Source organism: Anarrhichthys ocellatus, unplaced genomic scaffold (genome assembly GCF_004355925.1).
Source record: "Anarrhichthys ocellatus isolate YVR2014 unplaced genomic scaffold, GSC_Weel_1.0 scaffold9, whole genome shotgun sequence".
Classification (NCBI taxonomy): domain Eukaryota; kingdom Metazoa; phylum Chordata; class Actinopteri; order Perciformes; family Anarhichadidae; genus Anarrhichthys; species Anarrhichthys ocellatus.
Window position 1 is genome coordinate 4,923,984 of NW_022280039.1, and position 27,171 is coordinate 4,951,154.

The 27,171-nt window shown below is 42.1% G+C and overlaps 1 protein-coding gene across 1 annotated transcript in view; it reads right to left on the minus strand.

The window, feature by feature from the left end:
• Window positions 1-12,147: 12,147 nt before the first annotated feature.
• Window positions 12,148-27,171, minus strand: part of hmcn2 (hemicentin 2) — a 42,968-nt gene continuing 27,944 nt past the window's right edge. The window contains exons 44-81 of the mRNA XM_031849673.1: window positions 26,914-27,073; window positions 26,312-26,436; window positions 26,042-26,225; window positions 25,838-25,935; window positions 25,461-25,739; window positions 25,175-25,365; window positions 24,618-24,699; window positions 23,711-23,847; window positions 23,481-23,622; window positions 23,230-23,374; window positions 22,956-23,083; window positions 22,581-22,737; window positions 22,351-22,472; window positions 22,098-22,262; window positions 21,866-21,973; window positions 21,611-21,745; window positions 21,228-21,362; window positions 20,797-21,066; window positions 20,511-20,701; window positions 20,206-20,419; window positions 19,894-20,028; window positions 19,282-19,472; window positions 18,505-18,586; window positions 18,010-18,180; window positions 17,123-17,275; window positions 16,578-16,715; window positions 16,070-16,191; window positions 15,712-15,952; window positions 15,538-15,597; window positions 15,299-15,418; window positions 15,043-15,177; window positions 14,688-14,807; window positions 14,333-14,458; window positions 13,528-13,656; window positions 13,148-13,441; window positions 12,936-13,055; window positions 12,721-12,847; window positions 12,148-12,586 (exon numbers count right to left, since the gene is read on the minus strand). Coding sequence (XP_031705533.1) covers window positions 12,208-12,586; window positions 12,721-12,847; window positions 12,936-13,055; window positions 13,148-13,441; window positions 13,528-13,656; window positions 14,333-14,458; window positions 14,688-14,807; window positions 15,043-15,177; window positions 15,299-15,418; window positions 15,538-15,597; window positions 15,712-15,952; window positions 16,070-16,191; window positions 16,578-16,715; window positions 17,123-17,275; window positions 18,010-18,180; window positions 18,505-18,586; window positions 19,282-19,472; window positions 19,894-20,028; window positions 20,206-20,419; window positions 20,511-20,701; window positions 20,797-21,066; window positions 21,228-21,362; window positions 21,611-21,745; window positions 21,866-21,973; window positions 22,098-22,262; window positions 22,351-22,472; window positions 22,581-22,737; window positions 22,956-23,083; window positions 23,230-23,374; window positions 23,481-23,622; window positions 23,711-23,847; window positions 24,618-24,699; window positions 25,175-25,365; window positions 25,461-25,739; window positions 25,838-25,935; window positions 26,042-26,225; window positions 26,312-26,436; window positions 26,914-27,073 — 6,011 coding nt within the window. The 3' untranslated portion in view covers window positions 12,148-12,207. The remainder of the gene's footprint in view (window positions 12,587-12,720; window positions 12,848-12,935; window positions 13,056-13,147; window positions 13,442-13,527; window positions 13,657-14,332; window positions 14,459-14,687; window positions 14,808-15,042; window positions 15,178-15,298; window positions 15,419-15,537; window positions 15,598-15,711; window positions 15,953-16,069; window positions 16,192-16,577; window positions 16,716-17,122; window positions 17,276-18,009; window positions 18,181-18,504; window positions 18,587-19,281; window positions 19,473-19,893; window positions 20,029-20,205; window positions 20,420-20,510; window positions 20,702-20,796; window positions 21,067-21,227; window positions 21,363-21,610; window positions 21,746-21,865; window positions 21,974-22,097; window positions 22,263-22,350; window positions 22,473-22,580; window positions 22,738-22,955; window positions 23,084-23,229; window positions 23,375-23,480; window positions 23,623-23,710; window positions 23,848-24,617; window positions 24,700-25,174; window positions 25,366-25,460; window positions 25,740-25,837; window positions 25,936-26,041; window positions 26,226-26,311; window positions 26,437-26,913; window positions 27,074-27,171) is intronic.

The window sequence follows — 27,171 nt, forward strand, 5'->3', positions numbered from 1 at the left end:
GTAAAGTCGGTGTGTAACAGTGTGAGTATTATGTCACCATGTAACTTTGAATGTTTATCATCAGGGCGTTGAGGCTCAAGGCTAGTTTCTGACTCTGGATGAATTCCAAAGTCTGAATCCTCTCTGATTATGTCTATATCTTACACAGGTAACATTGGACATGTGCCATTAAAGTTTACAGAGAGGCCCTACTCTGACTGAATATCCCCATTGTGATACAAATTAATTATTATCCACTGTATGTGTTATAGCTGCCTCACAAAAAGACTGCCGGTGTATTTGCAGGCACTTAAATAACTTGTTATTGCCAGCCCTTGCAGTAACTTAATTTATTAAATGTTCTAAAACCCAGTTCCCTTTTCGTCATTTAAGGTAACCCAGGCACACCAAGCTGACAGTTAGGCCCACTTTTGCCAACCATTACTTTTAGTTTTTCCAGTGTGCACCCTTTGGCTTTAGATGGACGCTATTAGTGGCTGTTTGACCGATTCATCATGTAGAATTGGTCCACGAGGAAGTCGCTGAACAGGAGCTGTTTGAATGGCTGTTCAGCCAAGTTACTCTGTGATTTCATCCTTGTAGTTGAATGTTTCCTTAATTATAGCATGCACACTTTCTTTCCCTCTTCCACAAGCAAACCGCCATGTGCTGACACCACCGAAGCAGAGCAAACCTTGGTAAGGAAGCTTTGTAGACACACTCGGGGCAGAAGAAAAACACTGCACGCGATGGAATAATACCTACTGTTCCATCTGCAACATGTGTTTGGTTATAAAGATCATCAAATCAAATTAAATTAAAGTGACAATGTGTTAATTTATTCATAAAAAGATTGAATAGATTAAAGCTCTAGTTGTTAAAGCTGAATATGTATATACAGTGGGTACGGAAAGTATTCAGACCCCTTTAAATTTTTCACTATTTGTTTCATTGTAGCCATTTGCTAAAATCAAAAAAGTTCATTTTATTTCTCATTAATGTACACTCAGCACCCCATCTTGACAGAAAAAAACAGAAATGTAGAAATTTTTGCAAATTTATTAAAAAAGAAAAACTGAAATATCACATGGTCATAAGTATTCAGACCCTTTGCTCAGTATTGAGTAGAAGCACCCTTTTGAGCTAGTACAGCCATGAGTCTTCTTGGGAATGATGCAACAAGTTTTTCACACCTGGATTTGGGGATCCTCTGCCATTCTTCCTTGCAGATCCTCTCCAGTTCCGTCAGGTTGGATGGTGAACGTTGGTGGACAGCCATTTTCAGGTCTCTCCAGAGATGCTCAATTGGGTTTAGGTCAGGGCTCTGGCTGGGCCAGTCAAGAATGGTCACAGAGTTGTTCCGAAGCCATTCCTTTGTTATTTTAGCTGTGTGCTTAGGGTCATTGTCTTGTTGGAAGGTGAACCTTCGGCCCAGTCTGAGGTCCAGAGCACTCTGGAAGAGGTTTTCTTCCAGGATATCTCTGTACTTGGCCGCATTCATCTTTCCTTCAATTGCAACCAGTCGTCCTGTCCCTGCAGCTGAAAAACACCCCCATAGCATGATGCTGCCACCACCATGTTTCACTGTTGGGATTGTATTGGGCAGGTGATGAGCAGTGCCTGGTTTTCTCCACACATACCGATTAGAATTAACGTCAAAAAGTTCAATCTTGGTCTCATCAGACCAGAGAATCTTATTTCTCATAGTCTGGGAGTCCTTCATGTGTTTTTTGGCAAACTCTATGCGGGCTTTCATATGTCTTGCACTGAGGAGAGGCTTCCGTCGGGCCACTCTGCCATAAAGCCCCGACTGGTGGAGGGCTGCAGTGATAGTTGACTTTGTGGAACTTTCTCCCATCTCCCTACTGCATCTCTGGAGCTCAGCCACAGTGATCTTTGGGTTCTTCTTTACCTCTCTCACCAAGGCTCTTCTTCCACGATTGCTCAGTTTGGCTGGACGGCCAGGTCTAGGAAGAGTTCTGGTCGTCCCAAACTTCTTCCATTTAAGGATTATGGAGGCCACTGTGCTCTTAGGAACCTTGAGTGCTGCAGAAATTCTTTTGTAACCTTGGCCAGATCTGTGCCTTGCCACAATTCTGTCTCTGAGCTCCTTGGGCAGTTCCTTCGACCTCATGATTCTCATTTGCTCTGACATGTACTGTGAGCTGTAAGGTCTTATATAGACAGGTGTGTGCCTTTCCTAATCAAGTCCAATCAGTTTAATTAAACACAGCTGGACTCCAATGAAGGCGTAGATCCATCTCAAGGAGGATCAGAAGAAATGGACAGCATGTGAGTTAAATATGAGTGTCACAGCAAAGGGTCTGAATACTTATGACCATGTGATATTTCAGTTTTTCTTTTTTAATAAATTTGCAAAAATTTCTACATTTCTGTTTTTTTCTGTCAAGATGGGGTGCTGAGTGTACATTAATGAGAAATAAAATGAACTTTTTTGATTTTAGCAAATGGCTGCAATGAAACAAAGAGTGAAAAATTTAAAGGGGTTCCTGCATTCCCATTGTCCCCATTCTTTTGACACATTAGAGCTACAATGTTTAGCTCACCTTTGCTGTGCACTGAAACAGCCTGCAGTAGCAAGCCTTTTAGCTACCGGCTATAAAGTTAGCCCGTAGTGAGTATAACAGAGAGTTTAAGTTTAAGATGTGAGAGTCTATACCTGAGTTGTTACAACCTATTCCCCCTATCCTTGAAGCTGCCACATGGGGTCCCAGACTGCAGATTTGAATTACGGCCCTGAACAATGAAAGCCGGGGAGCTGATGGAAAAGTCATCTTCAGTGAGACAGATTTTACTGCTTTCCAAGCCTGCTGTCCCCTATGAGGTCATTTTAGAGGAATGTCCCAGAGAGTTAAGTAAAAGTCAGAGTACTTGACCTGTTTGTTTTGAGTCTTACACCTAACGCTTTCCATTTCTTTAAACATACACAAAAGAAGCTTGAATTTCTTCACTTACTGGAGCTGGGACTCAGCACTAACTGGCATGGAGCTTGTAAAAGAGCAGAGCTTGTGTCAGCACCTGTGGTGTATATTAAATGACTGTAGAGGATCTAGCTTCATGCAATTAGAGTAGTTAAGTTGAGTCACAGACTTGTAGGGGATAGTACAATCATTCTTGGCTAAAACAGATCTGTATCAGGTTTTACAGATTATTTTTCTTACATGTGTCCTCAAGGTGGGCCGCTTTTACTGAACTGGCTGAGCAAAGGATGAGGTTTACAGTGGAGTGCACTAGAGCTGAAACGATAAGTTAGTTGATTAGTCGAAGAACAGAAAACGAATCGGCTCTGATTTGATTACCGATAATTGTTTCGGTAACTCTGTTAAGAAAACACGTCCAAAATTCAATGGCTTCAGCTTCTCAAATGTGAAGTTTCACTGTTTTATTTCATCTTTGGCAATTGTAGACTGAATTTTGGATTTTGGACTCTCTAACTAACCGATCGAGTAGCTGTTATTAATTAATCTCCGATCATCAGGTCATTTGTTATTCTTCACAGTTGTTCTGTCACACAATATATTCGCCAACAGCAAATATAAGTTAAAAAGGAAAAATATGTTCATGAATCAGCATCCTGTTGTAGCCCTCTGTAAACAGAGAGAGAGGGGAACAAGGAGCAGTAATGGGATCATAGAAATACCTTTGAGGTGAATAGTATAACCAACAAGGAGAAGAGGATGTCCGAGGGTAGGATGATTTCTTCTTAAACATCATTTTGTTAAAGATGTATTTAGCTGTCCGACTTCATCAAAGATGTTGGCCAGTGTCGGTGGAATTTAATTTATTAATGTATTATTACAAACAAGGTGGTGGTCTCCAGTTTCAGACTGAAATTCTCCCTCCAGCATGTGTCTGCTGTGAGGCTTAACTAAGCTTACAGAGTCTCAATGTGTTCAAGCTTACCTGGTGCTAGTGCTAAATGTTCCCCTAAACCTACCATTGTATCGCCCTCAATGATTGACTGTGTGCCCTAAACATACACTGCAGCTCATTTCTAATAACTGCTGCTTTGGATGAATGCCATTGAGCTAAATACATTAGTTTATATTCTATCAGTAGACATGAATAGATCAAACACTGGTCATCCAAAATGGTAGTGATTCACTTTAGTGCTCGATCCACAGCTGCTCCAGTGGTTACTCAATGAGGAAAGGAGGGGGGTAAACTAGGAACATGCAAAGTCTCGCTACGTGGAACAGGATAAATGCATTGTGTGTTGCTGAAAAAAAAGCATGCATGCACACATCGTACAACAGAGAGCTTCTCTGTTTTCAAGAGATATTCTGGTGCTTAGAACTGGTGAGCTGACCTTGATATATGATATATGATGAAAGGTTCTAGGCTTGAGCTATATTAACTGGTTCTTTAAAGTATAAAATTCCAACATCATTACCCGAGTGTCTTGATTTATTATCCACAGCTGACTTTCATCTATCATTCTTTTTTAGTTATTCATCTCTGTGGTCACTAACCATGCCAGTATACGTGTTATTTGCAGCATCAAAGATACAGCAAATTAGTTACAGTTTGTTGCCATGGACTGCAGTATTTCACAAACAAACTCTTATGTCTCAAACTAAAGTCGAGGGCATTTTGTTGGCTCTGTTCGTGTTGTAAAATGCGGAGGGGACAAGCTAAATATAAGTGTGTATTGGATTTCAAGGAGCATGAAATGGTCAGAGTTGAGAGGAAAGCCAGAGAGCACACTTTAGCCGTGCTCCACAGTCAGTCCCAGGGCACTGGCTGTGATGGATGGCTGTCAGCCCCTCCAGTACCACCCCATTTCTTGGGGTCAAACACCGCCGGAGGTCACGTCCCTCTGGAAGTCAGCCACCAGCGCACTGAGTTCCAGGAAGAAAAACTCAGATCCAATACATTCTAGACACTCATAAACTGTCAAATGGAGCCTGAGCAGAAAATATGACTTTTGGAAATGCGCTAAAATGATGACTCTGCCAAGGCAAATAGTGTGCTCATAGCGTGGGATAGTGTCTATTAGGGAAACCAAAAGTCTTCTGCTAAAAACTATACTGCATTGACTGACTCTTAGAAGTGGTAGAACATGCCTTTATTGGACTATTCAAAGTTTAAAGGCTCATTCTTTTCTTGTGAGGTCATTCTGTGCTTGCAATTACCCAGCAATTAAGTCGATATTCACTGCACAGATTTGATGGTGATCTGTGTAGTGCCTGACTTCTTATCAGAGGCAGGAAACCAGTTGCAGCCACAACTGTTGCTCCTTAAGTAGAGTTTTTGAAGAGTTCTTGAATTAGCTATAATTACTGCAACATTTTATTATCAGTTTTTATTTTGGAAATGAGACTTCCTGCTATAAATGGTTTATTGAAACTGTGTAAAATATATCCTCCTAATGATGGGAGTCAAATCATAATGTGACAGGTCACTCAAAGTCATGAACCACAGTTACTACATAGCCGCTGTGTGGGGGGGATCGAAACAGTTGCAGGGCTGTATTTGGCTTTCCTTTTACCTCTGCGTTGCAAAACTATTTATGACCATGATATTTCCATCTCATCCCATTCCAGGCCTGTGAATGAAGCGTGTTGCACCCAAGCCGGTTTCGACTTGTTGGTTTTGATGTTCTGAAGCTTATCCTGCAGTTGAGAAACACTATAGTCACGCAAACGTCTGCAGATTGGAGAACAGCTGTTGAAAACACTCAAAATGAACAACTTGAACTTAAAAAGTCATTTTACAACCGTGTGATTACAGACAGGGCATCTGGTTGCAAACAGGAAACACAAGTGTGGTTTGGTTTCCCTCTTTTCAAGTTTTGAGCATGGTTTCCATCTCGTCCCTCTTTTACATTCATGGTCCTTTTCATTCTTTTGTAATAGCATATCTAAGACAATCAGAAATATAGTTGTACTTTAGAGATACTTGATTTGTACTCTTAATTTTAGATACAATTTGTCTGTTACACAGAACCCACCACATAATATGAATTGGGAAAATGACATACAGAGGCAACAGTTTACCTGCTACAGAACATTATTTCAACTTGGGGTGTAGTTATGTGACTATTTGCCGCAGTGGTATTTTTGTAGATAGCCTAAGGTGCTCTCGCTTTGGTGTGAGAAAGTACTTCTTTACCACCGGTCCTACACAGTATGGGTTGTGTCTGAGAAAATCACTGGAGCAGGATTGACAATTACCTGTCCAACACGGCAATAAATCTCAGCAGAGTGATTAGTGAGCAGGTCTGGAAAATGGAGGCTATGGCCTCACTAATGGAGCAGACACCAAATATCCTGAGGGGGCAGCAAACTTGCTTGCTGAGTCAAATGTTAAGCATGGTGGTGTAGGGGCAAGTTGCAGAGTTGCTGATGCAATAGTCATATTATTATGAGCTTATTATTTAAACCTGCATTAAGAGATTTATTGGCCATGTGGGGGAACTAAGCTAATAAACACAACACTGACATATTCCTTCCTTTTATGTTCATATGGGAAACACGATTTTTACATCTAACAGACACGGAGCATCTTTAGCATTCATTTGGCAGGCAGCTGTTTTTCAGCAAAAACATTAAAACAGACAGTATGCTGAGTGAGGGTGAACCAGTTATTGATTATTGCAGCTTTAGCTGTGTTAATAGTTCTTAGCATCACGTTTCAAACTAATTCCCAGTTTACATAGTAGTTACTAAATTATGCATGCTTAATTTATATTTCAGCATTTGCACTGCTACCAGCTTGCTATGATTGTCTTATTGTATGTTAATGCTGATACAACAGTTTTTATTCATTTGAACCTGGAAACTCAATTTGCTCGGAAAAATTGTGTGCGAGGGAAAAGCGACTCTGGGGTCTGTAGTTTTGCTGTAATGCCGGGGCTGATGTGAATGATATCAACCGCAGAACCGAACCCAAAACAGTAGCTTTGAGACTGTATGGAATGCAACCAAAGAACTTTGCGGGCTCTCTCTCTTTTTAAGCCTGTGGTGGTCTTCTTACCTCTTTCCATAGCTACAAAATGTTAGGATTTGATACAAGTACCTTTTTTCCCCCCCATTGGCATTCGTGGGGAGTATTGGTAGGAAGCGGGGCTTGGCTGGCAGATTGTGGAGCAGGATGGATGGAACTACTGTGGTGAGCAATGTGGCGATGAGATCAGCGTCTGGCCCACATTAAAAGCGAAGCAAGAGCATGCACTCACACAACAGCTACACTTCAGCCAACATGTTTAGAACACATGAAGGTGTCTTCCTGCTTTCCTGCAGGAAATGATTAGAATGAGGGAGCATTGTGGGTGGTTGGCAGAAGCGTCTTTGGCCCCGCAACAGTTAGTGATGATATCATCGGCTGCATATTCTACAGACATATGAAGTCTTATACACGGCTGTAAAAGGTAAACACTGGTCCAAAAAGTCATTGATGTTATTGGCAAGCTGTTCCCTTACGTGTGCAGGAAATATCGTCAAGCTGGCTGAAAAGAATGATGTCAAGGCGGATACCACAGTGTGCTTGTTTTTTTTATTGCTCCCCTGAGAGAGGTGCTTCGAGGGCAGTGCTTCATTTTAGCAGTGTTTCACAATTGTAATGCATATCTCCATGAGCTCATGCAGACTGTGACACTTCTGCCCCAGATATCAGCCTCTATATCAAAAAAAGAAATCACCATTTCTCCTTCAAGAAAAGGCTTAAAAACACAGATTCAATATTGCAAGACAGAACACAAATGTGACATGTCAGTGCACATGCATTATCAATAACCTTCCAGCCTTTTAACTCACAAATTACCTCAAATGATGGTCTGTCTGCCGTGTCTGCATTATTCCACACTTTTTTTTTCCACCGGCCAGATTTTATATATTGTATATAACACTGCTGCCATGGTGACAAGTAAATATTAGCATCGCATCCTTTTCATTTGTGCACGAGTTATTTCCAGCAGGGCATGGGGTAATGCTCTGGGTAAGAAAAACGCGCTGCATACGTCTATTGGCAGTGCAGCCGTATGAAGCGAGAAACGCAATATGTCATCTGGAAAATATATTTCAGTTTCATAAATTTGTCTCCACATTTGAGTGCTATGTAGACGAAATATGTGCTAGTAAATTCTGTTAATGGTTTTGCAACATGTGGCCAAAGTCTTTTTATACTCACACACAAGTCACTGCAGTCTGCAGCCTGATTACATTTGCATTTCTGGCATTAGGCGACCCTCATCTTGTGCGAGGTAATAGGGATGCAGGACTTGCACAAACAGTACTCAAAAAGTACTCAAATCTCAACTTAACTTCAATGAACCAATTCTGAACTTGAAATAGACGTTTTAAAAAAATCTGGCGATGAACTGACAAACTAAAAGATGCAAACATAGATACACTCACTATTTTGCCCGAAGCTATACGTTTGACCTTGGAGTCTTGACAAGCTCTCCACATCCTCCACTACACTTTCAGCATTAGTTCTCGGTCACCACATCATAGTATTACTCAATTTCCCCACACTTAGTCACAGACAGTAGAGTTAGGACAGCTTGAAGCCGAGGCAGCATTACTCGTATTCATTACTGGTTTGGATTCCAGATGAAAAAAAAAGAAAATAGTTTGATCGTCTTTTTCAGTGACAGCCCTTTGTGCAGTGTCAAAGAAATGTAATCCAACTTCTTCAGTAAAACTGACCTCATGTAAAGTTTATTTAGATAACGTTTTGTCGTGTTGATATTGTAACTTGGTATCTTTGTGAATATTCTGTGTTGCTGTGAGAGAAAACTGTGTGGTCCAACGATGCCTCATTTGGCGTGTAAAGGGGCATCAGATCTCAGGCAGAATCTAGGACATAGTGAAATGTTTGACACTACTTTAACTTGAAGAATTCTTTTGTTTGAAGGTTTAATTTGGTCATAATGGTTACGCTCTGAGCTCCATTGCTTATACCTACTAATAGGCAGCAGTGTTGTGCTCATTAGTGAGTGGAGCACAGTAAGTCCCCATTTCTCCTGGCATGCTGACTGTGTAAAGCAATAGGGGAGATAGCACTGGTAGCCATCTCTCAGCCTTAAGCAGTCGTTCCCACTAATACTTTGTGTTTTATAGAAAAGAGGAAAAGGCCTCCAGTCTGCCTCACAGTGCATTTACATGTATTACAGGGAATTTGTGAAGCTTTATGAAACCAATGAATGACTAACTTCCAGTTTGGTGTGCAGTCCTGCTGTTTTTATCAGAATGTAATGCTCGTTTCTTTTTCCTTTTTTTTCTTTTTAATGCTATTTGTAATTATTTGCATCCATTGCTTTTTCTATTCACATGTATCCATAAAAGTTAGGAACTGCTGCTAGTTAATGCCAATGGTTCAGACTTATTAAAGACATAGCCCATATTGTTTTAATTAGCTTCACATATACCCGAAGGAATAATGTTTAATAGCTGTTTGTCTGGAAACACTGAGTAGCTTAGTGATCCTCTCTGTGTTTACATTAATGGAAAACATGTTACATATATTATACAGGGCCCAGCTGAACTGCCACCGTAACAATAATTTGCTTTATACATATCTACATTATATTTGTTTCAAGATTATAAGAATTTCGTTGTGGTATTTTGGTATGCTGAATAATACAAAAATGTAAACCAAGTGAAAACTAGTTTAGCCGACTTATACAACAACTTTGAGTAGTAACTTACTAACAAGTATTTAAACCCACACACAGTTGTTCTTTCACAATCACTTGTAATTCCTAACATCCTGGCTAATGACCACATCACAGAAACAGCAAAAATCAAAACAACTGGAGGCAACCTCCCCCCAAACACACGTACTGAAGCATCAACAAACACACCCACCCAGCTCTGCTCAGGTCAGCTTTCTATGACCTCCTCTGTTAGTCATTTCAGGGAAATGTACAACAAAAAAAAGAGAGTTCTGTATTACAGATGTCAAACTGTACATTATTTTCAACCTTGTCAGTTAAATTGTTAAAAAATAACCTAAACCCATAGGTGGACATTTTTGTCCATAAATGAGGTTATGTTGAAATTCCCTCCTGCAGAGATTGATCTATTCAAGGTTGTTGGTTATTACAACCAGCAGCTCAACATATGACAGTGATGACAGCTAAGAGAGCAACAATACACACAGAGCACCGATGGCCCAACAGTTCAGATCTTACAGTCGGTTTCGACATTTTGACAACAACCTAAAGCTTGCTCCATCTACTGAGCAGCTGAGGTATTACAATGACCATCTACTCCAGATGTTTCTACAGTGAAGAAAAGTCAATAAGTGATAGGACTTCCTGGCTAGTATTCAATGCAAAAGGTTCTTGATTTAAAGCACATTATAAAATCAGATATCAGTCAACCTCCATATATTATGCACAGATTTGTCTTTACCTCTCACCTGCCAAATACCGCTTTTGGCTTTGATGCTAAGCAAGATTTTAAAGACTGAACATTTTATATACTAATTTGCTTCAAAAGACAACCGATTGAATGAGCATAAGTCAGAGACAGAGAGCAAGAATCATAACAGAGTAAGAAAAATATTTTAGATTTACTCAAAGCTTGGGTCGGAGTAGGCCAGGGTAGAAGTGATCGCAATGTTCAGATTATCTCAGGGTTAATACGTCATTCATTAGCATTATGGACAAAGTGTAGGTTGTGCGTAAACTCTCTCCCTGGTTAATGATACATGTTTGCAGTAGTACTAGTAGTAGTTTGTCAGCTGCAATATGCTGTTTACAAAAGGTTCGTGCAGGTTCTACAATGAGATATAACTAAGACTGACTGAGACTATGGTATGGTAGTAACAGACGATAGCAAATTGTTGTCCAGTTTATTTCTACACATATTTGAGACTCATTTACAATAACAGGGACACATTTGTTCAATCTGCAGGATTAGAGCAAACATTTATATAGCAATTGTCGGCATTTTATGGTTTTCAGATCATTTATATTTGTATGTTGATGGCACGTGTCTAATTACTGAACTATTTCAAATGTTGAAATGAGTATTAAAATGTTGTGTATAGTAGGACTGCAACTAGCGAGTATTTTCGTTACCAATCAATTTGCAGATTGTTTGTCTAGATAAATTTAGTCTTTGTCGTTTGGTCTATAAAATGTCAGAAAATAGTGAAAAATGTCCATCCCAGTTCATCCAACTCCAAGGTGATGTATTTAAATGTCTTTTTTTGTCCGTCCAAAACCACAAAACAATACGTTTAATATAATACAAAACAGAAAAAGCAGGAAAACTCCATTTTTGAGAGGCTGAACAGCATCTTCTGCCATTTTGCATGAAAAATGACTTTAATAATTAATTGATTGTCAAAATAGTTGCTGATTGCTGTTCTTTCGATTAACTACTCGATTGGTCAGCTAGTCGTTAAAGCTCTAGTGTATAGTGTCATGAATGCAGGAAAGACGTGCCATGTTATAGCTAATGCTACACTCCAGAAACTGTAAGTGTAGTCCAACTCTGTGGAGAGTATTTAAAACACTCAAGTACATTCAGATTAGCACCGTTAAACTGTCACACGTGATAAAAATGTTATAAAAAGAGTACAAAAACACGAACGACAGATGAATCAATGTCGCTAGCTAGAAAGACTGATGTGTACAAATGACTTAAATAAATTAAAATAGCGGGGCAAAAATTTTACAATTTCATAACTGTTGAAAGACTTGTATTACCGGCTGCAAACATTTTTTCATATAAGAATGAATCTGTCCCAGAATAAGATAACATTGTAAAGTAAACAAACACAATGATAGAAAGCAGAACAAAAATAAATTGGTAGTTCCTGATGGATACTAAATAACTTCAGAGCTTGGTTGACGTTACATTTTTTTGCATTCTGCATTTTTCAGATAATGATTAGAAATATGTTTTCCCCAAATAGGGCATTTAGGGAATAAACTAAATATTTTGTTCATCCAGCATGTTTCTCAGTTCAGAATTCTTCAACAGAGTAGGTTCTGCTCTATGATTAATTCAACAGAACCTAGTGAACATTTAACAGGACGTTTTCCACCATGACATTTCAGTCACAGATGAGGGTATCCATCTTCATGAGATCCACTTACTAACCATGTCCACCTTCTCTTGTATGTTAGAGCTTCTTTGCGTGGCCTAATGTGTCCGAGGCACAGGGTTTGGGGGGGAAATGCCTTGTGGGTAAGAGGCATCCGAAGGCCACTGGGAGGCAGAGTCATCTGTAAAGCTGAGCAGTGGCTCAGTATGGGTACGTCGAGATGGAGATGTAGATAATGAAGATGCTCTGATAGGTAATGCGGCCCTGCAGGGAGATGGTGGTGGCCTGCACCTTGAGGCGCACTAGTCCTGGTCCGTTCAGAGCCCGCAGAGTGAAGATGATCCCCCTGCCTGCCTCGTCTCTGATGCCAAACACCCGGCCCATTACACCCGTCACCGATTCTTGCTCAAGTACGGTAAAAGACGTACGCTCTTGCAGGACGCCTGACTCTGAGAAAGCCGAAAGTCGTACCACATTGTGATTGACCGGAATGCCAGAGGGGAGAGTGAGCAGCTTGTACTGCAGGAGCAGAGGAGAGCCTCCTGCGGCGCAGTCCAGAGAGCAGGGCCTGTAGCACGTCCTTTAAAGGTCAACAGGAAAGTGCCACTGACACATTAGTATTAAAAATATTTCATAGCTACAAAATATTGCAGTCATAATTGCAGCATGTACAGCCTAATTATTGTATTTACACTTGCAATTCATGCAATTTACCCGGGGCTTCGTCCACTCTGATAGGATGCAGGGCAGGGAGTATCCAGGCACTGGTATCCCCCTCGGGTATTAAAACACATCTGATTGTGTCCACATTGGATGCCTTGATCTACACATTCATCAATGTCTAGAGGTAGAGAAAGGGGATAGGACCTTAGCTGCAATAATATAAAGGGAGGAAGAAGTTTATAGTTACAGTTTAATGAAGCTCTTACCTTTACAGATCCTGCCATTGGGTAAGAGCTGGTAACCAGGGGGACACAGGCACTTGAAACTGCCAATGGTGTTTCGGCACTCGTGTTGACATGGCTTTCTGAGCAGACACTCATCTACATCTGTACGGAGAATAATGTTTGAGAATCAAGAGGTTGACAAGATGGTATGATGTGGACTTATGCCGTATTTGATAGTTTTGATACACACTCACCAACACATGTGCCGCCTCTGTTGGTGTAGCCCACAGGACAGCTCTGTCTGGTGATGCGAGACACTCCGTGAGAACGGGAGAGGATCGGCCTGCCGACAGACGACACCAGCTGTGGGCGGAGTCTTGCTCTGACTCTGGTGCCGTTGGTGAAGGTCTGCCCTCTCTCCAGCCCCGCACAGGAGCGCCCGTCTCCAAGCAGCACAGTACCGGGAGGGCACAGGCACCTAAAGCTGCCAGGCACATTGCGGCACTGGTAGGCACAAGGGTTTGGTGTCTGCTGGCACTCGTTAACGTCTACAAAGTAGAACACGGGTCAAGTAAATTCTCATGTGTGAGTGTCATTGGAGAGTTGAATTATAAAACAGGCATAGATGTCTTACCCAGACATGGCAGGCCTACTCCCTGGGATCGGTAACCTCTGGGACACACACAACCGTAACCTCCGATTGTGTTCTGACAGATCTGAGTGTAGCGACACATGTGACTTCCATCCTGGCACTCGTCAACATCTGAAAAATAATCAGTAAACAACAATATATCACCACCAAACCTCAGCATTACATTTGTCTCTCCTGTAATTATTTTGATAAACTTGATAAACTTTTTAAAATGCTGAGACTGACCTTAACTGTGATACCTTTAGTAACTTGGGATGGTGGTAGCCTCTATCTCATACCAGTGGTGCTATTGGGACTATAGAGTTTCCTCAAATGAAGACCACACTATCATTAACTGTGTTGCTTCCTGTTAGAGAAAACCCTTGACCGAAGACGTAAAGATCCTCTTTATAAGTACCAATTAATAGACTTTTATACAAAAGCTTTAGCTTTCCTTGTGAAGAACAAGCAGCGACTTCTTGCTGTTTTGTGCCCTGAAGTAATCCTGTGAAATCTGACCTGGTGTTACGCAATGTAAAATGCAGTGTGGAGGTCTTTAGAAGCTGCCAATACTATCACCAGTAGACCTGTTGGCTTCCGCCGATTATAATAATGCAGACAAGACCAGCTTATTCTACCAACTGTCATATGTTCAATGTCCAAGGATAAATTAATCTGTTAACTCACAAGAGTTGTCTTCTTTGAGCCCTTCAAGACATAAATGACTTCATGCTGTTTCTCGAAGTGAATGAAATCATGACTTAATGCTATATTTAGCAACTAAAGAGAGTGGATATAAGCCACTAACCCATGCAGGCTCCATTCTCCGATTTGGTCATGCCAGCTGGGCAGCTGTCGAAACACTGGTATCCTCCCTCTGTGTTGCGGCACTCCTTGTGAGCCGGGCAGACATTTCTCATGCACTCATTGATGTCTGTGAAAGTGCAATCATTGCAACAGAGCTGTTAGGCCTCAAAAAAATACATTTGGAAAACACAACAGCAATGTCTTTTTCCAGAAATCATGACCATGTAACTCAAGATAATCCACAGACCTTGTTGTGAGCAGTTAGGCAACTCATACACGTACGAGGAAACATGTTTATTTTTGTGAATTGTCCCTTTAATAACCTGTGGGAGTCCCACCAAGTTAAGGTCACTGACCGAGGCAGCGATGTCCTGACAGCTGGTACCCAGGGTGACAGATGCAGCGGAAGGAGCCCAGAGTATTGAGACACTGATGCTGGCATGGGGAGAGAGCAGACTCCTGGCACTCATCCACATCTGGAACACACAATTGACACATCTTCATCAATCTGCTGTGTACATCCGGTATACTGTACAACATACTGTATGCGTGGAAATGACAGTTGTCTTAATGGATTATTGCAGAAACAAATATAATTGGATTCAACAAAAAAAAAGAGGAACGGCACAACAGCTGCAGTTGAAGATAAGTTGTTATGTTATGTATGAAATGTTGTACAGACAGTTTTAACAGTGATTCAGAGTGACTTGCCTTCACAGCTGGTTCCTGTAATGCTGGGCTTAAATCCTGGTCCACACTTGGCCTGGCAGCGATATGTGCCCACTGTGTTGACACACTGCTGGTTGTAGTGGCACATGTGTGAGCCCTGGGAACACTCGTCAATATCTGGTTTTAAGTGAAACACAAGTGTAAGGCCAAATGGATTAGATGAAGATGACAAAGATAATTTATACCATTACCATTGTATATCTGGTAATTTTTCCCCAAAACACTTTTTTTGTCTTACCTTGGCATGTGTTGGTTTCCGTAGAGATGGTAAAGCCAGAGGGACAGGCACAGGAAAAGCCTCCCATGATGTTGTTACATGAGTGGGAGCAGGGAGACTGCAGCGCACACTCATCTTCATCTAATGAGGACACATTGAATCATAATATTAAAACTGGTAAACGGACAACTGTTCAAAGATGTATGAGACATTTAAAAAAAAAAAAAAAAAAAAAAAAAAAAAAAAAGGAAAGAGCATACCAGCACAGTAGGAGGCTGTGTCAACAGTGAAACCTTTAGGGCAAGTGTCTTCATAACCATCTGCAAACAGAACAGTTCAGTTCATAGCTGCTTCAATATTCAGATCCAGCATTTTTATGTGATGAAGCAATAGTGTTTTAAATGAACTTTAAATCATTGCAATTCTCCCCAGACCTGGAATGAGGAGGCTGGCAGTGATATGGAAGTCCAAAGTGAGAGTGAACATGTTGTAGACGCTGTTCATCCCGGAGACCTTGAGCAGTTGGAGCAGAGGGCCCTGGCGCTCCTCCTGGCCCTCGTAAATAATTGTGTGATTGCAGCGCAGCACCATGGGGTTTCCTCCTCTCTGGTGGGTCTGCGATGACCACGAGTACAGCTGCCCTTGGCCCGTCTGCACATATGACTCATCAAACTCCTGAGGGACACAAAGGAAATACGGTCAGAGAAATGAGAGAGGATCTTATGTATGTCATCAAACTCTCTCGTGAGGTATGTTAGTAAATTCACATCATAATGACAGCAGTGAACTCACTTGTAGGCTCAGATGAGATGATGATAATGAAGGAGGCACAAATCCGTTAATCACGATATCAATTAATAAAACTCCCTCAGAATCCAGACCTCTGGCAACATGGGTCAAACGAAGGATCTCCCCTGTTTAAAGAGATAAGAAATTTACAAGCACACAAGAGCGTGATTAAACTATTTACAAGTAATAGCCTTCATGTGTAAACTAAAGTAATGTCAGTGGTGCCATCTGCTGGTTGTTTAGCAAACTACAAAGAACAGTCAGAGAGAATCATTGATCACAGATAAAAAATTCTGACTCTTAAGTGTGTGTCTGTTGCAAAGTGATATACTGTATCTATCTGCATGATTTTAGATGCAATATTTTCATCATGTAACAGATCAGTTGAGCAACTGGCCAAGCTCCAAAAAACCTTCTCGGAATATAAGTTACCTTAAATAAATCATAAGCTTGTAATATCCATCGGCTAAAACCTGTTATACATGTAGAACTGATTTATTGCAGAACTTACCAGTCTCAAACTCCAGCTGGGACTCCTGCCTGAACTGGCCCTCAGTGAGAGAGTAGCCATTTCTGGCTGCTCCGCTCTGCAAAACAGTGGTCCAGTACATGGGAGCAAACGCAGACACCAGCACTCGCAGCAAGGGACCTATAACGAAACGGGTTCAGCTCTTGGCCTCAAACAAAGCCAAAGACATACAGTGCATGCAGTCTACACAAGATTAGGACCACATCCCAAAAACAATCTCCTGTTTTCACTTCTTATTTACAAAAATCATGGAAAGAGACAAACTCCAGAGTTTCCCTGAAACTGAAAGTCTAAGTAAAAAACCTTTTTTAGATCAGTAGAGTTTACTATTTTGCATCCTATTATTTCAATCGAACCTATACTGTGCAAATTTAAAAAGTGAGTAACTCTATTCCAAGAACATGTTGGATTGTCCCACAATTTAGTTTACACACTTGACTGTTACAACACGCACAACAATGACTCAAGAGACCTTTCTCTCTGGACATGTGACATCAACCCTGGGGCCATAAGGTGCTATCACTCACCCACACTGGGAGGGATGTTGTTCAGGTGTGCCTGCAGAGTGCTGCTCCCCTCTTCAACATTGTCTGTAATGTTGGCCTCCAGGAAGGACACACCAAACTCTCTCTCGTTCACCATGCCTATCAGGCTGCCTCTGGTCCTGCGAGGAGTCTCTCCTTTCATCACCAAAAAGACATGCACTTGAATAATTCATAACATTACCTTTGAGTTGATACATGGACTGTTTTTGTTACCTGCCTAGGGACGACGGATGCAAATCTGCATTTTTGCTAATTCCAGCAAAATTCTTTCAAATCTTGTATTTTATAATGATGTTCATTAACGTGCTCTGTCCCTATTTAATAAGTAAATAAATAAAATAAATGAATGTGCCATGTATCTCTTTACAGATACTGCAATAATAGCCCACGTTCATGAATGTCCTTTTGATGTGTGTACACTGTCTGTAAGGTAACTTTCAGAATATTCTGTTCATTCGTACACACAAGAGCTTGACCAGGATCGTATTGTTGTCATAAATTATGAAACAAAGCAATAAAGTTAAATAAAATATTCTGTCAAAAGTGAATGAGGACAAACCTAGCAGTTGTATGCCTCCGACATCCTGTCAAGTTGCAGTTTACATCCATGTCTGTTCAAAATTGTATCACTTCGTCAATTTATCCTATTTGTGTGAAATTGTCAAAATGACCTGATAAATTCTTGAATTTTGGTCAAAAACGTGTTTTGTGAGTTCACAGTGACCTGTGACCACCAAAATCTATTCAGTTCATCCTGACCTAGTGGTTGTTTGTGGCAAATTTAAAGAAATTCCCTCCAGGCGTCCGAGGTTTACGAGAATGGACCGGATGGATGTTCCAAAAACATAATAACAACAATGTATTCATACCTGGACAGAGACCATTTTGACATTTCCTAGAGTCGATACCGGGACCGCTGCATGATCGGCCCCCATTGGTTGGTTCTGGGTTGTTGCATAATCTGATTCGTTCTTGGAAGCCTTGTCCACAGGTGCTACTACATGGGCCCCATTCCTCCCAGTTCGAGTAGCCTCCATTGACTGTGATAGAGAGAGAGAGAGAAGCAGAGAAGACAGCAGAGTTTTGAGTCTAGATCATTTGTAAAAAAAACAAAACAATGAGCTTGTAAAATATCTAAGAAGGTAGGAAAAAAAGTGACAAAAAACACAACCAAAATTTCACAATGAGAAGAAGACAAAATGCATGAATATGTGGAGGTCTGGCAAAACTAGTTATTTGAAATAGTTATTAGAAAGGGAAGCCAGCCAACCTCAGAGAGGCTACTGGCATGTGTAGTTGTGTATATCTTTCTAATTAATTTCATATCCCATGACAATGTGTGTTATTATAACCACAGAACTCACTCTGAACCTTGAGCGTAATGGTCCTCTCAGCTGTTCCAGCTTCACTCTCAGCCACACACTGGTACTCCCCTTCATCTGCAGCCTGTAGATCAAACAGGTAGAGGAGGAGAGTTTGGCTTAATTGGCACCCTGAGGAACAATTTCCCCCCCTGATGGGGCCACAAAGCTCCAAAACAAAACTGTGTCTTCGATCACATATAGTTTCACGGTGACAGAAAACTGACATTAAAGCAAAAAAAAAAAAAAAACTGTCTTTTTCTACTGGCCAGTTGAGACTTTATTCCATTGAATTCTTTGTCATAATAGATATTACTGGGCCGGAGAGGGGAAATTTCACATTAGAGTGCTCCGTGGGAAGGACGGTCATCTGTCTGTGAGAAAATCTCAACTGCAGGCTATGCAATTACAGCAGCATTTAGAGACCTAACAAGGTTACAGGCGAAGGAAAGAGGGGGAGAGTCTGGGAACATCCAGCTCTCTGTTCATCTCCTTCCTCTGTTGCTAATGCTGTTAGCCTTTCTGACTGAACTGAATCTGATTTAGGTGGGAACGCTGCAGGACAGTCATACAATGTCCATCCACCCAAGGGGACTGCAGATGAAGCATGGATAGGAGGAATACTGCTCCATTGTTCTACAAGACATGAAATATTTGATGCAAGTAGTTTGCTCAAGGGGGCTCAATCATTCAAACTTGGTTGAACAAAACTTGTCAAGAGAGAGCTGCATTAAATTGTAGGAAATACACAACAAATCATAAAGGGAGCTCTGTATTTACAGTGATGCTGTAAATGACCAAGGATCCGTTGCGAAGCGCTTGCATTCGGACGGAGCGGAGTAATGGTTTTCCACCCCGAAGCCAGCGGAGCACTGGGCTGGGGTCTCCGTGGACTGGACAGTCCAGCACAGCAGAGCCACCCTGGATGACCGTCTGAGACATGATAGCTTCACCCTTCAACACCGGAGGCTCTGGAGACACACGGCACATATTCATCAAGGTGATATCAGTACGGTATCTGTAGAAAGTTAAAGGCCCAGTGTGTGAGATTTAGGTGCATGCAGTATTGTGTTGCAGATTGCACCCAACTAAATATCCCTCAGCTCAGCCCTCCCTTTCCAAGAGTTTTGGAGAACTATGGCGGCCTTCAGATTTGAGAGAGTTATCTTCAGGATTTTAGTACAACTAGAAGCTACTCTTATCAATACTCTGCTTTTCTACATGACAAAATAATTGCTTTTTGCTTTTGTATTTCTAAGCTAGCGAAAACCCTACGATGATTAAAACACAGTTCTGAATAATATATTCCATTGCTGCCAATGAATCCCCCTAAATGTCACACACTGTTCCTTTAAACGGATAGCCCCGAATAATCCTTGAAAAGAAGCTCACCTCTGATATGAACAAACGAGAGCACTCGGATGGAGCCCACGCTGTTTTCTGCTATGCACACGTAGGTCCCAGCGTCAGTCATGGTCACATTCTCAACGATCACGGAGCTCCTGCCAGCCTCATCTACAGTGGCACCTGGAATGTGTTTAATCAGTCAGTGCATAACACAGGTCAGATTAAACAAGATTGATTGTTATTTCATCCTACTACGATCTACAGAAGATGCCACCTTGATGTGATTTTTTTTCACAATCGCACTGTAATACTTTGGTAATATTTAAGTGAAGCTCACCAGGTAAAGCAAGCGAATACCTGTGTAAGGACTGTTGTTGACAGTCCAGGAGATGACAGGAGACGGTGTTCCCTGAGCGTGGCAGGACAAGGCCAGCCTCTGCCCTTTGTTCAGCGTTGCATCACCTGGCAGCTCTTTGAAGGCAGGCCTCATGTTGATGGACAGGCGGATCTCTCGTCTCGCAGAGCCTGCTGCATTCGTGGCTACACATGTAAACACGCCAGCATCCCCTGGCTGTGAGAAGAAAGCAACCACAACTGATTTGTATGCCCAGAACTAGAAAGAGACGGTGGTTTGTAATGCAGTGAAGAATACTCAGGCTAACCTCAGCCCTCTCAATGATTAGCTCTCCGGATCGCAGGACAGTGAATTTGCCTGGAAGGTTGGGCACAATGGCACCGTCCTTCTCCCATGTCACTCTGGGCTCTGGTGAACCCTGAGCAGCACAAGACAGCAGCGCCTGAAATCCTTGAATGACTGACAGGTCTGTTTGCGCAGGAGGAATCATGGGCGGGACTGAAACAAGCAACAACATCGTTTTATTTTTTTAATACAACATAAACCTGCTATATTCAGTCTTTAAATGATATGAAAATGCTCTCTTAACTTACCTTGAATAGCCAGCCTCATGTCGTGGCTGGCTCTGCCGGCGATGTTTTTGGCAGTACATGTGTACAGGCCTGCGTCACTGCGCTGGGTAAAAGTAATTGCCAAGGTTCCATTGGCAAAGATATGTATATGAGTGCCGTCAATCACAGGCCTTCTCTCCTTGAGCCAAGCAACTTCAGGTTGCGGCTGTCCATCAGCCACACACTCCAGACTGACTGGCTGGCCTAGCACTGCAGTGTACTCGACCCGAGGCACACTCAGCACGGGGGGCACTGGGAGAACACAAGATTAATTATATATTTATATTAATTAATTTATAGATGTCAAAAATACTTTTTTTTAGGAATTAGGAACAACCAGTTTGACTACTAGAAACAAACACAGAGATATTACCATTTTGTTCCAATCTGTGAGATTGAAAGTCCATAAATACCTTGAAGGACTAGTGTGGTCCTGCCAACAGCGACTCCAGCTTCACTCTTTGCCAGGCACTGGTAAGTCCCCGCATCACCAAGTGTGACACGAGAAAACTTCAGGGCTCCATTTGAGAGCACAGCGAGCCTGTGACCTGTAATCAAGCAATAAAGTCACATCACATGAGCATGAAAATCAGATCATGTCCCCTGAATTACAGTGAGACCTGCTCACAGGGATCACAGGGATCTGATAATAATGAAAGTATGAAGAATGTTCTCACAAAAAACAGCCACAGACCTCATTGAAACTCCTTAAACAGATATCAAATGCCAGCATCTACCGTAACGTAACAATACGTTTGTACAATAAGTGGTGTGTTTGGGTTTTATATGTCATTACCTGTTGCTATGGGAACTCCCTCTCTTTGCCAGGTGATGGAAGGTCTGGGGAAGCCTTGAACGTCACAGGGCAGAACGGTCCTATGATGCAACACTGCTTGTACTTCCTCTGCCATTGGCCTGATCTCTGGGGGTTCTAAATACATAGAAGAACAAATCCCTTGTTATATACATATATTTACATGTGTTGTCATACTGTATGTGTTCAAACACATAGTGTTTACACAGTAACATGCGGCTATCTAGTAAAGCCTACCTTGCACGGAGAGAGAGATGTGTTTGTGAGCCACTCCAGCTGGGTTGCGGGCTGAGCATGTGTACCTGCCAGCATGGCTTGGCACGGCAGCAGTTATCTCCAACACTCCTGCATTGCAATGAATCACATACATAGTTTAGTGAGCAAAAATATATTCCATGCCCTGTGGTAGTTTGTTCCAGTTTACCATGATGCATACTAATTTAAAAAGCCTTTAGACATGTTGTCTTACCAGTGGGAAGGACACGATAACTTCCTCCTCTGGCACCCAGTTTGGCACTGCCCTTGGTCCAGGTGACAGTGGGCTGAGGGCGTCCTTGTACGTGACAAGGCAACACCACAGGAGACATTTTAACAGCCGTGACTGTCGTGACATCGTCTTCAATAGATGGTGGGACTAAAAGAGAAAATAGCAAATTCATCAATTCAATCATCTGAAATGACTCACTACTGTCTGCTTATTGTACAAAGAACCAAATCAATACCTTGCAGGATGACCTCAATGACCCTGCGCTCCTCCCCAACATCATTGACAGCGGTGCACTCAAAGTAACCTTCATCCTCATCGGACGGTGTCAAAAGAACCAGGGACCCAGAGGACAGTAACCTAGACAGAACAGCACAATGTGGTCAGCTTTTAAGTTTTAATGGCTGTGATTCCTAATGTGTGCATATTTTGTATTCAAAATTAGTCCAACCATAGCTTTGTATTTACCTGTATGCAGCTGGCTGCTGGCTGATATCGAGGGGAGTGCCGTTCCTCTTCCAGGTTACTTCAGGCGGAGGTATACCTGTCGTCTCACAGCTCAGCACAGCTCTAATCCCTGTGGTTACTGTCACATTGAATGGACCCGGACTGATTGAAGGACCCACTGATAGGACACAGAACAGATTCACGTATGTTGACCAGAGTCCTGTATTTCAGTGTGCTTATAGTCACTATAAGATATCCTAAAAAGTATTTAAGCAAGACAGTTGCACTATAATCCTAACCAGAACCAACACAGAGACCCATGTGTGATGATAAAATTAGGGAAAAAGCACCTCCAGAGTTATAGAGTAACTTTTTGTTTTTCTTTGCTATATTTACCAAACACCCGTAGATCCACTCCGCGGTGGTCTGAGCCAGCCTGGTTGGACACAGTGCAGTAGTAGCGACCAGCATCACTCAACTGAACCGCATGCACACGCAGGGAGCCCTCTGACAACATTGTGTACCTGACACAAGTACACAATTTAAAAAAAAAATAAAAATGAATGGATAGACACACCACAGTGTGTAGCTGTGTCTATGTTTTTCGTTTTACATGCGGAAAAGTAAAATATAACAAGGACAGATTGCGCAGGAATACGTTAGGACCTACTTATCGTTATCTTGAGTTACGGGGAAGCCATCTTTCCTCCACATGATCACAGTTGAAGTGTCATCTTCAACTTCGCAAGGTAAAACCGCATCCTGGCCAACATGTACAGTCACCACTGAGCTGCTCTCCTTTATAATTGGTGGCACTAGAGAAATTAAAAGTGACAGATCCATGTAGGTGCTTTGGTTTAGCATGTAGAACTATTTAAAAAATGTATTCAAAATAATATCATTATTGACAGGCCGACTTACAGAGAATCTCCACAGTGAAAAACAGACTGGTGCTTCCAGCTATGTTGGTGACCACACAGCTGTATTGGCCACTGTCCTCAGGCCTGACTTCCTGTATCTCCAGGTACTGACCCCCTGCCAGTCGCTGGATACGACTACCAAGCTGATATAACAAGAGGAGGGAGGGAAAATGTGTGAGTCAGAGGACATAGTTTCTAGTTCAACACCTGTTTTTGATTTTGACTCCGTACCTGCAGCTTGGCCTCATCTTTGTACCACTCGATATCGGGAGGGGGGTCATTGTCAGCCAGGCACTCCAAGGTCAGATGTCCATTAACTGGCACTGTCAATGTCCTCACATCACCAGAGCCAAGGAGGGTGGGTGGGACTGAAACACAACCACTGGTTACAAAGCGGTGGACCTCACTCAGGCAATTTACAAATCGTTTACAGTGATGGCACACGCTTAAGCACCCAGATTGAATAATGTGACGAACAATTCATCCTACAAGTGCTGCTATTTAAAAACATGTGGAAGAGATAAAGTCAGGCAGTAGATCAGAAGCCAACCCTTGTGTTTGCACTGAAAAATACATCCTTAGCTTTCCACACAGTGCAAAATTTATAAAGACGGATGTGCTGTAAAAATGTGTTTCACTACATATGATTTAATGTTGCCTGAGTTGGGTATGTCGTAACAATCCAAAGAAAGAGGTTTACATCATGAATTTAAGAATTTTACTTGGAGCATTAATCTCAGCAGTATGTCTCAACAGCATTGCGTGTTATTATATTTCAAGAGGCACCATTTTATTCCAGCAAGAACAAATGGTGAAATTGGATAAGGATGCTGCACAATGTATCATAAATCAAAGAGGTCTGTGTCATCAATCAACACACATGAAAATGGCTTTTTAATGTACGTATATACCTCATATTGCGTGCATAACTGTGCATGACCGTAGCTGGAAAATGTTAATGCCAGACCAAGTCTGTTTTTACTTTTGTGCAAACACCGATTATTACTTTAGAATGTACACAGAGCTTTATCCATCAAGTCCCAGGTGCAAGTTAGACAGGAAGTTAAGAGAGAGAGAGAGGGGGGGGCATGATGTATGTCTTCCAAGTTGAACAACGTGAAAGAACAGCTTGTGTCACCTTGGACTCGGACCCAGTGGTTTTTTCCATCCTCTCCAGCTAGGCTGCTGGCCAAGCAAGTGTACAGACCTGCATCCTCAACCTTTAAAGAGACAACATTAATCAGCTTGAGTGGTTCTTGCATAACAATGCTGTATTTGCGTAGATTGATCCTGTTAAAACTTCACTCTTGCAATTGTTTTTAAATCTGATTTTAGGTATACAGATTAAAGCTCATGCTTTTGTGCATATTTTTTATAGCTATAATGTACACCTCACATATAAACAACCTATTAAGAACATTGCATTACATACAAGTAAACATAATCGTTTAGCTTCATTTCACATGCCTTTCGTCTTTCTGTGAAAAGACTGGACATGTTAATGCTGCAACAGGCACATTAGGTGCTTTCTAAAAACCTCAGCAACCTGCTTTATCCTGAAAATACCGTTGCAGAAAGTTACACAATTATTCCTTATTCTAAATAGTGCATGTGCTCACAGCTACTCTATGTATGAATTGACTACTGCAGCTTTAAATTTGCAATATCATCAGATATTGTCCGTTTGTAATTTACCTGAACTTTGAGTATCCTGACAAAGTGTCCATCCTGCTGAACAATGTCAGTTCCTTCCAAAGGGCGGCCATCTTTGAGCCAGCTGAGGGTGGGAGGTGGGGCTCCCACAGCCGAGCACTCCAGCTCCAGTGGACTATTTACTGCGATGGTCAGCTCTTCTGGAGAACTGGAGCTGGATATCTTTGGAGGCTCTGGATTAAAAAGCAGAGTGTTTTGGCTCAGTGGTTCAAGGAGTTTACACTCTTTAACACTTTACATTTAATATACAGATTGTGTTTGGGATTACCGAGCACAGTGAGGTTAAAGCTCTTTGTGCTGCTTCCAGCCTGGTTACTAGCCACGCAGCTGTAGAGGCCCGCATCTGAAGGCGCTACATCAGGCAGCTGCAGCCGTGTCTCCTGTCCATCCAGCAGCAAGTTGCGGTGAAGAGAAAGTGGCTGGCCGTCCTTCAACCAATTCAGTGTCGGAGGGGGAACGCCGCGCGCTTCGCAGGTTAACGTCACCAAGGACCCCTGGACTACTGTAACTGGCTCCACTGGTTCAACCTGATCCACACCAGGGGGCACTGCGGACCACACACACACACATAACATCTGAATAAAACCCTCAGATCCAAAAGATCTGTTCAAGGGAAAATCAGTACGTGGTATGTTATTACTGTACCTTGGACCTGGAGATCATAACTGAGCTCGGCAAGACCAGCTCGACTGCGTGCCACGCATGTGTAAAGTCCAGAGTCAGACAGCTGGACAAGGGAAATCCTTTTTCATAAAGGAAAAGGGAACACTTAGCATTATCTCATCTATAAACATTTAATCTCTTTACCATTGATCTCGTTTGTATTTGGCTTTCTCTCTCTAAACTGACCTCAGCACAGAGTCAGCAGATAGGAGGCGTGTACGAGGAGAGAGAAGCAGAGGACGTCCGTTCTTCAGCCAGCTGATCTGAGGGGGAGGGTTTCCTGCTGTCTGACACTCCAGAGTCACAACACTGTCCTGTGTGACCTGCAGCTCTCTGGGGACAGTGGTCTCACCAGAGATGGATGGTGGGACTGTGACGAGTCAAATCAAATGAATACAAATCTTCAGAAACATATACACTAACACAGAAACACATCTGCAAAATGTTCAAACTGACCTAGTACGAAGAGGGTGTAGATTTTGCTCTCCTGTCCAGCCGGGCTGACAGCCAAACAGGTGTATGTCCCAGAATCCTCGGGAGTCAACCTCAGTAATGTTAGAGTGCTGCCATCCGAGGTCACACTGCCAGGTTACAAATACAGATGTTTTCACATTAACACCATGCTACTTGATCCATTTTCCCTGTTATTTTCACTGAACGTTATTATTTTCCCATCATTATCATCATCGTCTCACGATTTTCACGCACGCACGCACGCACACACGCACACGCACACACACACACACACACACACACACACTTTCTCTGGCTGATTCAGTTGCAATGACCACAGAAGCTGCTGAACAGCTGAAAAACAGCTGCTCTTCATGATGAAATTAGCCAAGAGACTATAAACGACTCCATTTGTCTGTCCACACATCCCTCGCTCATGGACATTATCTTTGACGATGATTCATATCTTATTTTCCAAATCTATAGGGAATGCCGTTGATCCATGTGATGCTTGTGTAGAAAAATGTATTATCAGTACTGTTGCTTCATACCATTCTGTGTGCATTTAAAGCCCTGGCAGTAAATGGAGAATGTGAATGACTTACGTGATGTGACGGGCGTCTGATCCGTCTAAAGTCACTCCGTCTTTCAGCCAGCTAAGACGTGGTGTGGGGATTCCAGTTACTCTGCACTCCAGGGTCAGCTCCTCGCCCATGGGTGCACTCACATCAGATGGGCGTTCAGAGTCCAAGATGGTAGGCGATACTAAGTAGGACAAAGATAACAGCTAAATGCCACCGAAAATCACTACTTTTATGAATAGAATGTAGAATTTTCTAGGTTGAGTATCATTTTGTTCTTAA